The 13,382-nt window shown below is 41.2% G+C and overlaps 1 protein-coding gene across 1 annotated transcript; it reads left to right on the forward strand.

The window, feature by feature from the left end:
* The first annotated feature begins 336 nt into the window (after nt 1-336).
* Cxcl17 (C-X-C motif chemokine ligand 17) lies at nt 337-12,062 on the forward strand. Its single transcript, XM_048440431.3, has 4 exons — nt 337-635; nt 9,211-9,291; nt 9,882-9,983; nt 11,758-12,062. Exons 1-4 carry the CDS (start codon nt 563-565, stop codon nt 11,853-11,855), a joined length of 354 nt encoding a protein of 117 aa, XP_048296388.1. The 5' UTR covers nt 337-562; the 3' UTR covers nt 11,856-12,062.
* Nucleotides 12,063-13,382: the final 1,320 nt, after the last annotated feature.

Below are 13,382 nucleotides of genomic sequence, written 5' to 3' on the forward strand. Positions count from 1 at the left end.
ACTGCCTCCTCTTACTCTAGCTCTGCTTCCCCTTTATGTGGTTAGGGAACTGGAGGGAACTGCCAACAGTGTGAAGACAGGGCAACTACCCAGACAGAAGTACTTCCATTGCTGCTATTTGCCAGCAGATAAACAAAGGAGACATACCAGCCTGCCTCTCTTCTGCCAGCCTGCAGTGTCCCATTTCTTGCTATAAATAGCCAAAAAGTACAAGGAAATTCAAGTGTTGGAAAAAAGCTAAGACAACAAAATCATAACACTGTAGGGGGTGAGGAGTTAAGGACAGCTGCCAAGCTTTCAATCACTCCTTGGTTCTCCAGAGTGTTGTGTTTCTTTTGTTTGACCAGTTTTGCCTCCCACATTCCTATAAAGCACCTGGTTCAATCTTTTACCAGCAAAACCAGCACCGCCTTCTTATTCTTGCCTTCTAATGGGTACTCTGGCATGAGATTAAACTGTAGACACCACCCCACCCAAGCCATTCCAAGGAATCAGAAGCCTCTAAGTGGTAACAATCCACACCATCTTTAAGCAACAACAGCACTAACAAACTACAGCCACAATGAAGGTTCTAGTCTCTGTCTTCCTTCTGTTGCTGCCAGCGATGCTCACAGTCTCCAGCAGACCAAATCCAGGTAAATGAGATGAAATCATATTCTCTCTTTTCTTTCCCTCCCTCCCTTCCTCTTTACCTCTTCCTTCCTTCCCCCCAACTAATTTTCTTCCCCCTTGAGACAGGGTGTTGATATGTAGCCCAGGCTGACCTGAAACTTGCACTCTTCCTACCTCAGCATCCTGAGTACCAGTATTATAGGCATGTGCCACCATGCCCTGCTCAAGATTACTTTGTACCTCACCTGTAATGTGCATATACCAAAAATTAATTTGATATTAATGGAGGAAATGGAGTAGGAAATGTGGCAAACCCAACAACATACCCATTAAAGTGTTCTTTTAGCTACAAGTTGGAGCAATTAAGTTAGTCTTTCTCAGTGTCAATATCCTCATTAACAAAAAGGAATGACCCTACTTATCCCAAAGAGTCTGTGAACTTTAAGAAATATTGCCAAAATGTGTGCAACTGAAGCTGGCAACATACACACATGCACACACATAGCCCAGATCAGATCCACTTACCTTTCCTTCCCTAACCTCTCCTAGAAAAGTCACAAATTTCCTCAGGTCTCAATTAGAGAGGTTGTGGTAGAAATTAAAGAAATTAAGAGTTTTATTTTTTTTAGAGCTTGTCAGTTAAGTCACTGATGTTACAAACTGGACAGTCCTATCACCAGGTAGTAGCCATGCAGACACTTTGGTCATGCCGTGCTCTGTTAAAATGGTCTGCCTTGGGAAAAGCAGACCTTAGCAGTGGTTCTGAATCTGCTCCAGTTTTCATCAGAGCCAGTGTGACCCAGCCCTTCACAGAACAACCACACAAAAACAAGATCACATCCATCCTTGTATCTTTCTACTTGAGAATACTATCCCTCACAGCCCCTCAGTTATTTGGGCGTGAAATAACTTGTGACAAACTCAGCAGCAATCCTAAATTTAGGATCACCTGCCTTCTACAATGTCCAACTTCTCTCCTTTCTAGAGAAAGTTCTTTGGAAATTGCTGGGTTCTACAGTCCTGGGGCTGGAAGCATCACCCTGGAAGGCATCCCTATCACTATGATGGACACAGGGTTAGAGTCCTCCCCGTGTACTCAAAGTTCTAGTCCCAACCTACTTTTCCAGTCCACTCTCCTCCACTCACAAAGATACACTCTATCCTCTGCTTAGACTAGACTGCTGATTCCCAACATGTCCTATGTTGTCAAACCAGCTCAGCTTTACTCACACATCCAGCTCAAAAGCTAACACCTTCCCACTCCTCCACTGATTCCTCCCTCAACTACACACAGCTCTCCCCTTGCTGACTACACTCAGTTCAAATAAGACTCTTTTGCACATATCATAGTCTGCCTCACACTTTAAGGGTACACTTCTACTTTTCCTCCGTCCTTAATCACCTTGGTGACACAAACTGATATATCATTTCCATAACCCTCACACTATGCAGCATAGAACTCAGCAAATATTAGCTAAGTGCTCTGGTCTCTAAGATCAAAATGATTCATTTCTACGACTCTATGCCAGGCTATGATGGCAACGTTCTTTTTGTTGTTGTTGTTGTTAGTGTGAGTATGTGTGTGTATCAATGGGGATTAAACACAGAATCCCATGAATCCTGGATGTGTAAGTAAAGTTGAGCTGGTTTGAAAAGGGAGAAGGACAAAAAGAATACATAAGAATATATTAAAAAGTTATGAACAAATTACTTATAATAGATTACTCCCTATTTGTAACATTACTTAATTATATTACTTATGGTAATAGCTGACATGAGTTAAGAAATCCTGTACTGGAGGCACTGTTTTAAGTGTTACAATAAATACACTGTGATCTCATTTTGTATCTACAAAATGTAATGGGGCTGGAGATATGACTCAGGAGTTAAGAGCACTGGCTTTTCTTCCAGAGAACCCAGGCTTTGTTTGATTCCTGCACCCAAGTGGCTGCTCACAATCCTATGATCTCCAGTCCCAGGGTATCCAATGCCCTCTTCTGGCCTCTGTGGACATAGTATGCACACCGTGCATGAACAAACGTGAAATACTCATACACATAAAAAAAATTAATCTTTAAAAACAGGAAGGGTTGAAGAGATGGCTCAGAGGTTAAAATCAGGCCACTCTTTCAGATGACCTGGGTCCAGATTCTAGCATCCGGATGGTGTCTTACAAATGTATGGAACTCCAGTCCCAGGGGATCTGATGCCCTCTTCTGGCCTCTTAAGTCACCAGACACACCAGTGGTGCACAGATGTACACGCAGACAAAATACCCATATGTTGAGGAATAATCTTTTCGTACACTGTGAAGATGTATCACTCTGATTGGTTTAATAAAAAAGCTGAATGACTAATAGCTAGGCAGGATTTCCAGGCACACAGGATGCTGGGAAGAAAAAGGGCAGAGTCGTGAGGAGACACCAGCGACACAGAACAAGCAGCATGGGCCTTACAAAGTAAAGGTAACTGAGTCACATAAAAGAACATAGATTAAAAGATATGGATTAATTATAAGTTATAAGCTAGAAACAAGTCTAAGCTATTGGCCAAGTTTTCATAATTAATAAAAAGTTTCCATTATTTGGAAGCTAGCAGGTAGGACAGAGAAAGTCTCTACACTCATACACACAAAATTAAAATTTAAAAAACCAGGAAACTGTCATTAACACAGTAACATTGGCTAATCTCTTAAATATTCAAAATGTCCTAACTTTTGAATATTTCTGCTAACATCTGCTAACATCATTTTCTAGTCCAGAAGCCAATTTAGAACTCAGAGTGAGTAAAACTGTCATGTCCACCTTGGTGTCCTCCAAGCTAGGGCGGCTCCTGTCTTTCCTCCTCTTTCCTTGGTATATTTTTGAAGAGTACTGAAAAGTAGAATGTTTTCAGTATGGGGTTTTCCAGTGTTTTCTCATGATAAAGTTCTGCTTATTCACTTAGTGCAACAATATCACACACGGAAGGGCTAGCAAGAGAAGAGGCCTCAGTGGGTAAATGTGCTTGCTGTCAAAGTCTGGAGACCTGAGTTAGATACCCAGAACCTACATAAAAGTGGAAGGGGAGAACAGACTCCACAAATTGTCCTCTAAGCTCCACACATGTGCTTTGGTTTCACGCCCCCCCCCATCCACAGTACATACACAAACAATAATTGATTTAAAAATTAAAGTCAGTTGTGAGCCACCCGATGTGGGTGCTGGGAACTGAACTTGGGTCCTCTGTGAAAGCAGTAAGTGCTCAAAATCACTGACCCATCTCTCCAGGCCCTCTTCCTTTTAGTTATCCACCTACTTGTTTATAGCTGTATGGACTCAGAGTCAGACACTCATGGGTTTTAACACAACTACTACCATCATTTATTATGTTATCACATCGTCCTTCAGGTTGGTTTCCACAGGGTTTTACTGTTTCCATCATTTTTTATTTTTTGGCAGTTCCTTACTTTCTGACACAGAGGTTTCAGGTTTATCTTATATCTTTCTGCTCCATGGGATCCCCATTTCTTCTCATGGGCTCTGAAACATGCCCTTTGCTGGAGCTGCAGGTGGTGTGATCACCCAAAGGCTGGGGTAGAAGGATCAAGAGTTCAAGTTTATCCCCAGTTATTTATCAAGTTTGAGGTCAACCTGAACTACATGGGGCAAAGGGGAAGGGAGCTATAGAAGAGGGGGAAGGGAAGAAAGGAAGAAAACAACTACCAGTCCTCAGTGACAACAATATACTCATATCCTGAACATATGTCTGGATATGAAACATTCACAGATCATTTATTCCTCAGCAAGGTGGGCATTGCTAATCCTTGTTTTACAAGTCATACACTCACAGATCCAAGAAGTATACATCATACAGTTAAGTGACAGAGCCCATAGGAAGCCCCAGATCTATCCAGATAGAAAGTTTACTGGGCAAGTGTTTACCAAGACTAATTTTTGATGAAACGTAAATTTGCTTTTTATAGCCTTAATAATAGCATGCTTATTTTAACACATTAGAGAAGAAAGTATCCCAGTCTAGCCTGTTGGGCTAATCTTGGCTACTCAACAGACAGAGACCAAGACAGAGAGAGGAAGAGAGGGAGTAAAGATGCACATAATACTAAGACTACATTACATTCATAGTTCCACACAAGATGAGGCTACTTTATAAAATAAATATAGAGGAAAAGTAAAAGATAAACAGACACAATATTGGTACAAGTCGGTGTTGAACAGATGGCTCAGTGGCTAAAATCACTGTCTGTTCCTGTAAACAACCCAGGACTGATTCCCAGCACCCATATGGTAGCTCACAACCATCCACAACTACAGGAATCAACACCCTCTTCTAGACTCCAAAGACATCAGACATGCATGTGGTGCACACACATACATGCAGGCAAAACACTCATACACAAAAAATAATAAATCTTAAAAAAAATAAAATTAGCCGGGCAGTGGTGGCACACGCCTTTAATCCTAGCACTCGGAGGCAGATGCAAGCAGTTCTCTGTGAGTACAAGACCAACCCAGTCCTGTGAGAGCTAGTTCCAGGACACCTAGAGCTGTTACACAGAGAAACCCTGTCTCGAAAAACAGAAAAAAAACTTAAATAAATGTGTAATCTTGAGCATGGCACCACACCACTCACCTGTAATTCTAGTACTTGGGAGATTGAAACAAAAGGATCTGTAGTTCAAGGTCATCCTCACTTCTGTAGTGAGCTCAAGACTATCCTGAACTACAGGAGACCTTGCCTCAAAATAAAATGATGATAATGGAGTTTGTTGTACTTTCAAATTTTTTCCCAATAGTGTTATAATTTCTAAATATCTAAATGTAATCACTAAGAATGTTAAGACTTCTATATTTAGGGACTCAACTAAGTCATCTACAAGATTTCTTCTGGTTTTAATATTTTATGGCTTCTTGCTGAAATAAGGAATAGCAGCCATACAAGGAGAAAATGCTAGAAAAAAATAGAAGCAAGGGCTGTGCCCACCTAAATTATTTTAATAGTGCTCAAAACATCACATGAGAACATTGAAAAAAAGGCTCTGGAAAATTATGCAACACCACACATCTGTGTGACAAAAAGGGCACAAGTCTGGGAAGAGGAGACCCAAACTGAACCTAATAATCTCTAACAGAGCCCTCCCCAAACACTTGTCTGTGCCCCTACTGAACAAGCACTTACTAAATGCCTAACATGTGCCAGGAACAGTGAGCTCGGTCAGAGTTGACCTACTGATTCTGAGGCTAGTCGAGGAGAAAGGTTTGTTTGTATTCATTAGGAGTGTCATAAAAAGTTACCACAGTTGAGGTGGCTTTAAGGACAAATTTGATTTATCTCACATTTCTGGAGACTGAAAATCTAAGACTCAGGTACCATAAGGTCTGAATCTCTTAGAACCAGCAGAAACTTATTTCTCATAGTTCCAAAAGTAGAGCTTCTGAGATTAGGGTTTTGGTATGATTGATTTAGGTAAGAGTCATCTCCCAGTGTGCAGACAATCAATTCTCATACACTGGAAATTAAAGGTTCCCAGGGGTCCCTTTCCACAAAGATATTAATCTCACTCCTGGGAGTTCTACTTTCATGATCTAATTAACCCCCAAAGCTCCCACTTCCTAATACAATCACATTAGGAACGAGGAGCCCAACATAGAAGCTTTTTTAAAGATTCATTTATTGTATTTGATGTATATGAATGCTTTGCCCATGTGTATACTTGTGTACCACATGCCTGCAGTGCCCCAGAGGCCAGAATAGGAAGTCAGGTCTCCTGGAACCAGAGTTACAGTAGGTTATGAACTGCCCTGAACCCAGATCCTCTGCAACATCAGTAAGTGCTCTTACCTGATGCCCTGCCTCCTCAGCCCCAACACAGACGTTTTAAGGGGACATATTCTGCTAGCATCTCGCTGTATCATCAGTCACATGGTTTTTTCTGTGTGTACACATCTTTAAGGTCTTTTTTTTGGTTTTGGGGGGCATTGAGACAGGGAACAGGGTTTCTTCTGTGTAGCCCTGGCTGTTCTGGAACTCATTCTGTAGACCAGACTGGGCTTGAACCCACAGAGATTTTTCCTGTCTCTGCCTCTGCCTCTCTGGTGCTGGGATTAAAGGCATGTGCCACCATACCTTGATCATTTTCTTATAATACTACATTAAAGAACACCACAAAAGCCTTATTTTAGCTTAATTGTCATTTTCAAAACCCTATCTCCAAATATACTCATTTTGAGGAAATAGAGGTTAGATCTTCAATGTGTGAGTTTAGGAGGATGGAGTTCATTCAGTTCATAACAGATTTCAAATCACAAATTACACAAGAATAATTCAAGCATAGTAACTCAACTGCAATCCCAGCAACTAGAATCAGTGTTAGAGAGATTGCTAAAAGCTCAAGGACAGCTTGAACTATACAGCAAGACTTTTTCCCAACCAAAAACAACAACAAAAATAAGCTGGGCATTGGCAGGGGTGGAAGCTGAGGGATTCGGAATCCAGGTCCAACCCCAGCTATAATATGAAGACCCTGTTTCAGAGAAAGAATCATTTAAACAAAATAAGAAACATATGAAGGCATATTTGATTGTTTTCATAGTACTATGGATCAAATCCAGGCTATCGCACATGCCAGACAAGCACTTAGATTCCCAATCTGTCATTGATTTTAACAGGAAATGTCGCTAACTAAAATTAGAGAATGTGGACCCAGTTCTAGTTGGAGACTCTAAAATCTATAGGCCTTCATCTTTTTATAATTTTATCCTGGTTGGTTGGTTGTTGTCAATTTGACGCAAACTAGGGTCATCTGAAAAGAAAGAACCTCCTTAAGATTGGCCTGTAGGAGATATGTAGAGTATTTTCTCGATTAATGATTGTTGTGGGAGGGCCTAGCTCACTATAAGTGGTGAGTGAGTCCCTCGGCAAGTAATCTTGGGATGTATAAGAAAGCAAACTAAGCAAGCCAGGAGGAACAAGTTAGTAAGCAGCCTTCCTCCATGACTTCTGCATCAGTTCCTGCATCTAGGTTCCAAACTTGGGTTCCTACCTTGCCTTCCCTCAAGAAGTGATGGAGTGTGAGTTGTAAGGTGAAATAAACCCTTTCTTCCCAAAGTTGCTTTTGGTCGTGGTTTCTTATAACAGCAATAGAAACTCTATGACAAATTTTGTATTATATCTAATTAATTTATTTTTCTTTGGGTGGGTACACATGCCACACACAGGGAATGTATAAAAAGTCTGAGAGGATAGCCCACAGGAGTCAACAATCTGCTTCTACCATGTGAGTTCCAAGGATGGAACTCAGGTTGTCAAGATTGGCAGCAGGTGCCTTTCCCTGCTAAGTCATATCACCAGACTTAAACCTTCACCTTCTGTTGTCATAAACATATTTTAGGGGTGGGCTTGGTGGTAAGCACCAATAATCCTAGCTACCAAGAAGCAGATTCAGATGGATCACTGAAGGCCAGGAGTTAGATGTACATTGAGCTGCATAGAAAGACCTTATCTCAAATATATGGAAGTTGTAGAATCAAATAACATAGGCTTGGATGCAATGTGTCTGTACCAGAGGAACAAACACAAACACTGTCCTCTTAATAGTCAACTAAAATTGTGTATTCAAACACAACAACTTGGAGGTCAGGTGGAAATTTTGGTTTACAGTTATCTGCTGCTCCTTGCTCTCATCTAAGTTGTCAGTATTTTAACGAACGATGTGGGGGTTGCAGTCTCAATAACCCTATCATGTCTTCCCTTAGATTCAGAAGCCATTTTCTTCACTTTCTCAGCTAAAATTTTCAGTAGGCCTGATTTTTTCTGTAGGCAGAGACTGCTTGTTCATTTACCAGCTGCCCAGACCCAAATAATCACACAGAAACTATATTAATTACAACACTGTTGGGCCCATTAGCTCAGGCTTCTTATAACTAACTCTTACATCTTAAATTAACCCATTTCTATTATTTTATATTTTACCATGAGGCTCATGGTTTGTTACCTCTTGCTTCTTGGGCAGCTACATGACATCTTTCTCCTTTGGCAGTTATGTGACGTATCCCTGACTCTGCCTACTCTCTATATATATTTCTTCCAGCCTATCTATATTCTGCCCTGTCATAGACCAAAGCAGATTCTTTATTAACCAATGGTAATAAAACATACTCATAACATACAGAGGGGAATCCCACATCATTTTTTCTTTTAAGATTTATTTATTTTTGCTTTGTACATGAGTGCCTGTGTAGGTCAGAAGAGGACACTGGATCCTCTGGAACTAGAGTTACAGACAATTGCAAGCCACCATGTAGGTGCTAGGAATCAAATTTGGGTTCTCTCTGCAAGAGCAGAATTTGCTTATAACCACTGGGCTATCTCTCCAGCTTTTAGGCTAGATTTTTAAGTCTCAGTTCTTTATTTACAGTATTTCTCTTTTGGAGTACCCTAGAGCCCATCAATGGAAGGTGGGACAGACAGACAGAGACACAGAGAAACAGAGCTTGTGCTGATCTAGGTACCCAGCCAGGTAGCACAACACTGGAGGACAGGGACACAGAAAGCTGTCCTTTTCCAGTATCTGAAAGTAACCGCATATGCCTCCAACAGGGGTTGCCAAAAGCCATGGGAACCAGCGCCAGGCTTCTGGGAGGTGGCTCCGGGAAGGCGGCCAAGAATGTGAATGCAGAGGTCAGTAATTCAGCCTTGACCACAGAGTTGGCACTATAGTGACCCAAAACCTTCATCTCCCCTTAAGCCCCTCTGAGACCAGGACAGATGTCTGAGCTAGCCTCAGCATCCCACCAGAGGTGGCACTAACGCCTGCTTTCTCCATGAGCAGGACTCAGGAACTAGATTCCTACCAGGATCTTTGTGTCCCCCACCAATGCTTTCCCCCAAATTTCCTGTACCTTCCCAAAAGGTTTTACTTTTTCCTGGCTCCCCAAAAGCATCTTGGATTCTAGTCTTAGGCTGATGTTCCTTATAGAAAGGATTGAAAGCAGAAGAAATGTCAGCCTAAAAAGACACCTGGACCCATTTTTTCATTCTTCACTCTCCACAGGGATATCCCAATGACTCCTCTAAACATGTCAGCAAACTCCTGCCCTCAGAGGTCACATAAAAACAACTTAGGAACCCAGGGGTTCACACAGCTTGAGGTCTCCATTGTTCTCTGTTGACCCTTTCCCCAGTCTGTTTGAAAGGCTGTCAGAAACCTGTCAAGTCCACACTCTAAACATACCAACCTTCCCATCTAAGCAGTAGCCTGTTGTTTACAGATTGGTTCCTGAGAGCCTCAAAGAGAAAATCCACACCAGTGCTGGAGTCACCAAAGAAGCAGTGTCCCTGTGATCATGTCAAGGACAGTGAGAAAAAAAACAGTAAGTTTCAAGAGAATGGCCTTGCTTATACCACACTCAGTTCTATGAACTCACTAGGGATGGAGGCAAGGCGGAGAAGATCAAAATAAACCAGCCCCTTTCTATTCAATGCCAACTTGTAGGAAAACAGAAAGAGCAAAAGCATTAGGATAGACTTGTTCTTAAACTAGAGATTTAACCAAATTCCTAGATTCTAGAACGTGTCATTTATCAAGGTAAAGGGAGATAGAGAGGCTGTGACCTGCCCATTGATTTCTGAAGATGACACCAGTATCAGTGTGGAACAGGATTTTGGCTTTACTTTCATCTGGCAGTTGGTTTTTCTGTTTGTTTGTTTTAATTTTATGTGTGTGGGTACCTTGCCTTCATGTATTTAATCTCAATGCAGTGCCCTCGAAGACCAGAAGTGGGAATTAGATTTCTTGAGACAGAAATTACAGGTGGCTTTGAGCCACCATGTGGGTGCTGGTAACTGAACCTTAGGCTTCTATAGGGGAAACTCATAGTCTTAATTGCTGAGCCATCTTTCCAGCTCCACAATCTTTTTTAAAATGTTATTATACAAAAAAAAGTAAATAAAGGGCCAGAAAGATGGCTCAGAAGGTGCTTGCAGTCTAATCTGATGACCTGAATCCAATCCCTGACACCCACATGATAAAAGGAGAGAACAGACTCCTGTAAGCTGCCTTCTGACTTCCAAATTTCCACTATGGCATGAATGCAACTCTACATATATGTGCACCACACACACACACACACACACACACACACACACACAAAACAAAACAAAACATGTTTTTTAAATTATATTTCATTTTACTGTGTGTGAGTGTATGTGTTTATGTAGTATCATATGTGTGGAAGTCAGAGAACAGAGTTGGGATTTAGTTCTCTCCTTTCACCATATTAGTCTCTGGGACTGAACTCAGATCATAAAATCTGGCAAATGCCTTACCTGGTGAGCCATTTCTTCCACCCCTGTTTGATTTTTTTTATTCTGATTTGTCCATTTTCTGCCCCCGACTCCAACTTTGATTTGGTTTTTGAGACAAGGTTTCCCTATGTAGTCCTGGCTGTTCTGGAACTTACTTTGTAGACCAGGCTGGCCTTGAACTCACATAGATCCACCTGTCTCTGCCTTCCGAGTGTGTGCCATCACCCAGTTTGTTTGGCTTTTTGAGATAGATTTCCATTCTAGCCTAAGTTGACTTGGAACTCACTTTATAGCCTAGGTAACCTCAGACTTACAAAGATGATACTGCTTCTGCCTCCTGAGTGCTGCGATTGCAGGCACGCACTACCACAGCCAGCTGCATCTCATAATTTCAAAAGTTTACATAAAAATTAAACTTAGAAATGTTTTTAAAAGAGCTAGAGAGAAAGAGCAGCCATTTAGAGCACTCACTGCTCTTTCAGAGGACCAGAGTAGCCAGACAATGATGGCACACACCTTTAATTCCAGCACTCAAGAGGCAGGGGCAGACTGTGAGTTCAAGGCCAGCCTGGTCTACAGAGCAAGTTCCAAGACAGCCAGAGCTACACAGAGAAACCCTGTCTTGAAATAAATCAAAGGACCAGAGTTTGGTTCCCAGCACAAATGTCAAGTGGCTCCCAACCACCTGTAACTCCAGCTCCAAGGGTTCTGAAATTCTATTCCAAATCCCACAGCACACACACATAAGTGGCATAAACACACACACACACACACACAAATAAAAATAAAACAAAGTATTTTTAAGTTTTTTATGACAGTATCCTTTGGTTTGTGCCCTAGGACACCAAAAGCACCACCGGAAGCCAAACAAGCCCTCCAGAACCTGCCAGCAATTTCTCAAACGATGTCAACTAGCAAGTTTCACTCTGCCCTTATAGTTCTGATACTCTACTCTCTCAAGTGAACACTCTCAGTGGAAAAGAGGTGATGAACCCTAGAGCTTGTTCTTGCTCTCCCCACCCTATCCTCACCAACAGCATCCCAGAGCTCAGAAAGCACTGCCCAGCATATTGGTTACTGTGCCCTCTACTGTCATCTTCTCTCATCACTATTGATTTCAGTGTGGATTAAATAATTTAAAATGATAGAGCCTCCATTCTTCTTGTTATTCAGCTCCTAGACCAGAATCTTATGTTGGTACTTTTATTTCTTAGGTTAAATAAGTTTCATGTTCCTATTGTGCGACTGTTTTTTCAAACCAACACACCACAAAGACCTTCTGAAAAACATGGTATATTTGACAGGCTTTCTGAAAATGGCCAGTCAAAATGTCAAAAACTTTGACAATATGTTAGTGCTAAATGATAACAGCAAAAAGTTCTGCTTTTGTTTAAGCTTTGCTTGCTTGCAGAGGTAATGAAGGACCTATAGAAGAGTCTCTCTGCTGCAGCTAAGGGCCACTTACATTCTCCTACTCCTAAGGAGGGGGCTATAAGTTAGGCTCGGCCATGAATAAATTTTACCCTGCAATATCTCGGTATTTAGCTCCTGGTTTTCGACACCATAACACTTACGCCTCTGTTCACCCTAAAAGAATCAAGGAAACCTCAGCTTCCTATTGGTCTCACTTGACCATAGGGAAACTAGCAAAGAAAATAATTAAATACATATATAATGCATATATATATGAATATATGGTATAAGAATATCAGTTATTTCAATCTAATGGAGTCTGACCACTCACATTCAATCCAGATGTCACCCTTTGCCCTGTTCATTCAAAACCCAAACCTAGGTTCTACACACATTTTTCCCTCCTTGACCCTCTTTCTCCATTGCCTGATTCTTTATTCTTTCACCATTCTAAGGTATAATGTCTGGGTGGGGCATAGAAAGCAGGTAAAGCACTGAATCAGATACTGCCTGATTAACAATAATAAAAGTTTAGAAATTGTGCTTTCTTAGCATCTAGACAGACATCAGTGTTTATGATTCCTATTATCATCATCCCCATTACTTCATTCTGTGGGTTTCTAATGTAATATAAGAGATATAAATGTAGAAACACAGTTCAAGGCTATAACGATGGTATGAAAGATCTCAGCTGCAATTCAAAAGGGTTTTGAACCTATAAAAATAGAATGACATCAATCTTTTTACTTTTTAGCATGGGTATAAAGTGATCAAAGCAACAATCTAAGACAATTGAACTGGCAACTAGTTGTAAGAATTAATGAAAAAGGAAACTATAATTATAAGTATACAGACTCCTCAAGTATTCTTCTGGCATCAGGAGTGGGGAAAATACTGAACTATGGTGGTACCCACGTGTGGTCACGGAACTTGGGAAATGGAGACAAGAAGCTCAGGAGCTTGAGGCCAGTCTGGGCTACATGAGATTCCCATCTCTGTGGGCAGAGAACACTCATCAGCTCATCTAGAATCACCCCAGATGAAACAAAAGA

Source organism: Myodes glareolus, chromosome 1, assembly GCF_982192425.1.
Source record: "Myodes glareolus chromosome 1, mMyoGla1.1, whole genome shotgun sequence".
Classification (NCBI taxonomy): Eukaryota; Metazoa; Chordata; class Mammalia; order Rodentia; family Cricetidae; genus Myodes; species Myodes glareolus.

Bases quoted from the DNA above. Each gene is read 5' to 3' on its own strand.
- Cxcl17 (XM_048440431.3), top strand. From the start codon at position 563: ATGAAGGTTCTAGTCTCTGTCTTCCTTCTGTTGCTGCCAGCGATGCTC. The intron at 636-9,210 runs GTAAATGAGATG...TGCCTCCAACAG, and splicing joins CTCCAGCAGACCAAATCCAG to GGGTTGCCAAAAGCCATGGG. The intron at 9,292-9,881 runs GTCAGTAATTCA...TGTTGTTTACAG, and splicing joins CCAAGAATGTGAATGCAGAG to ATTGGTTCCTGAGAGCCTCA.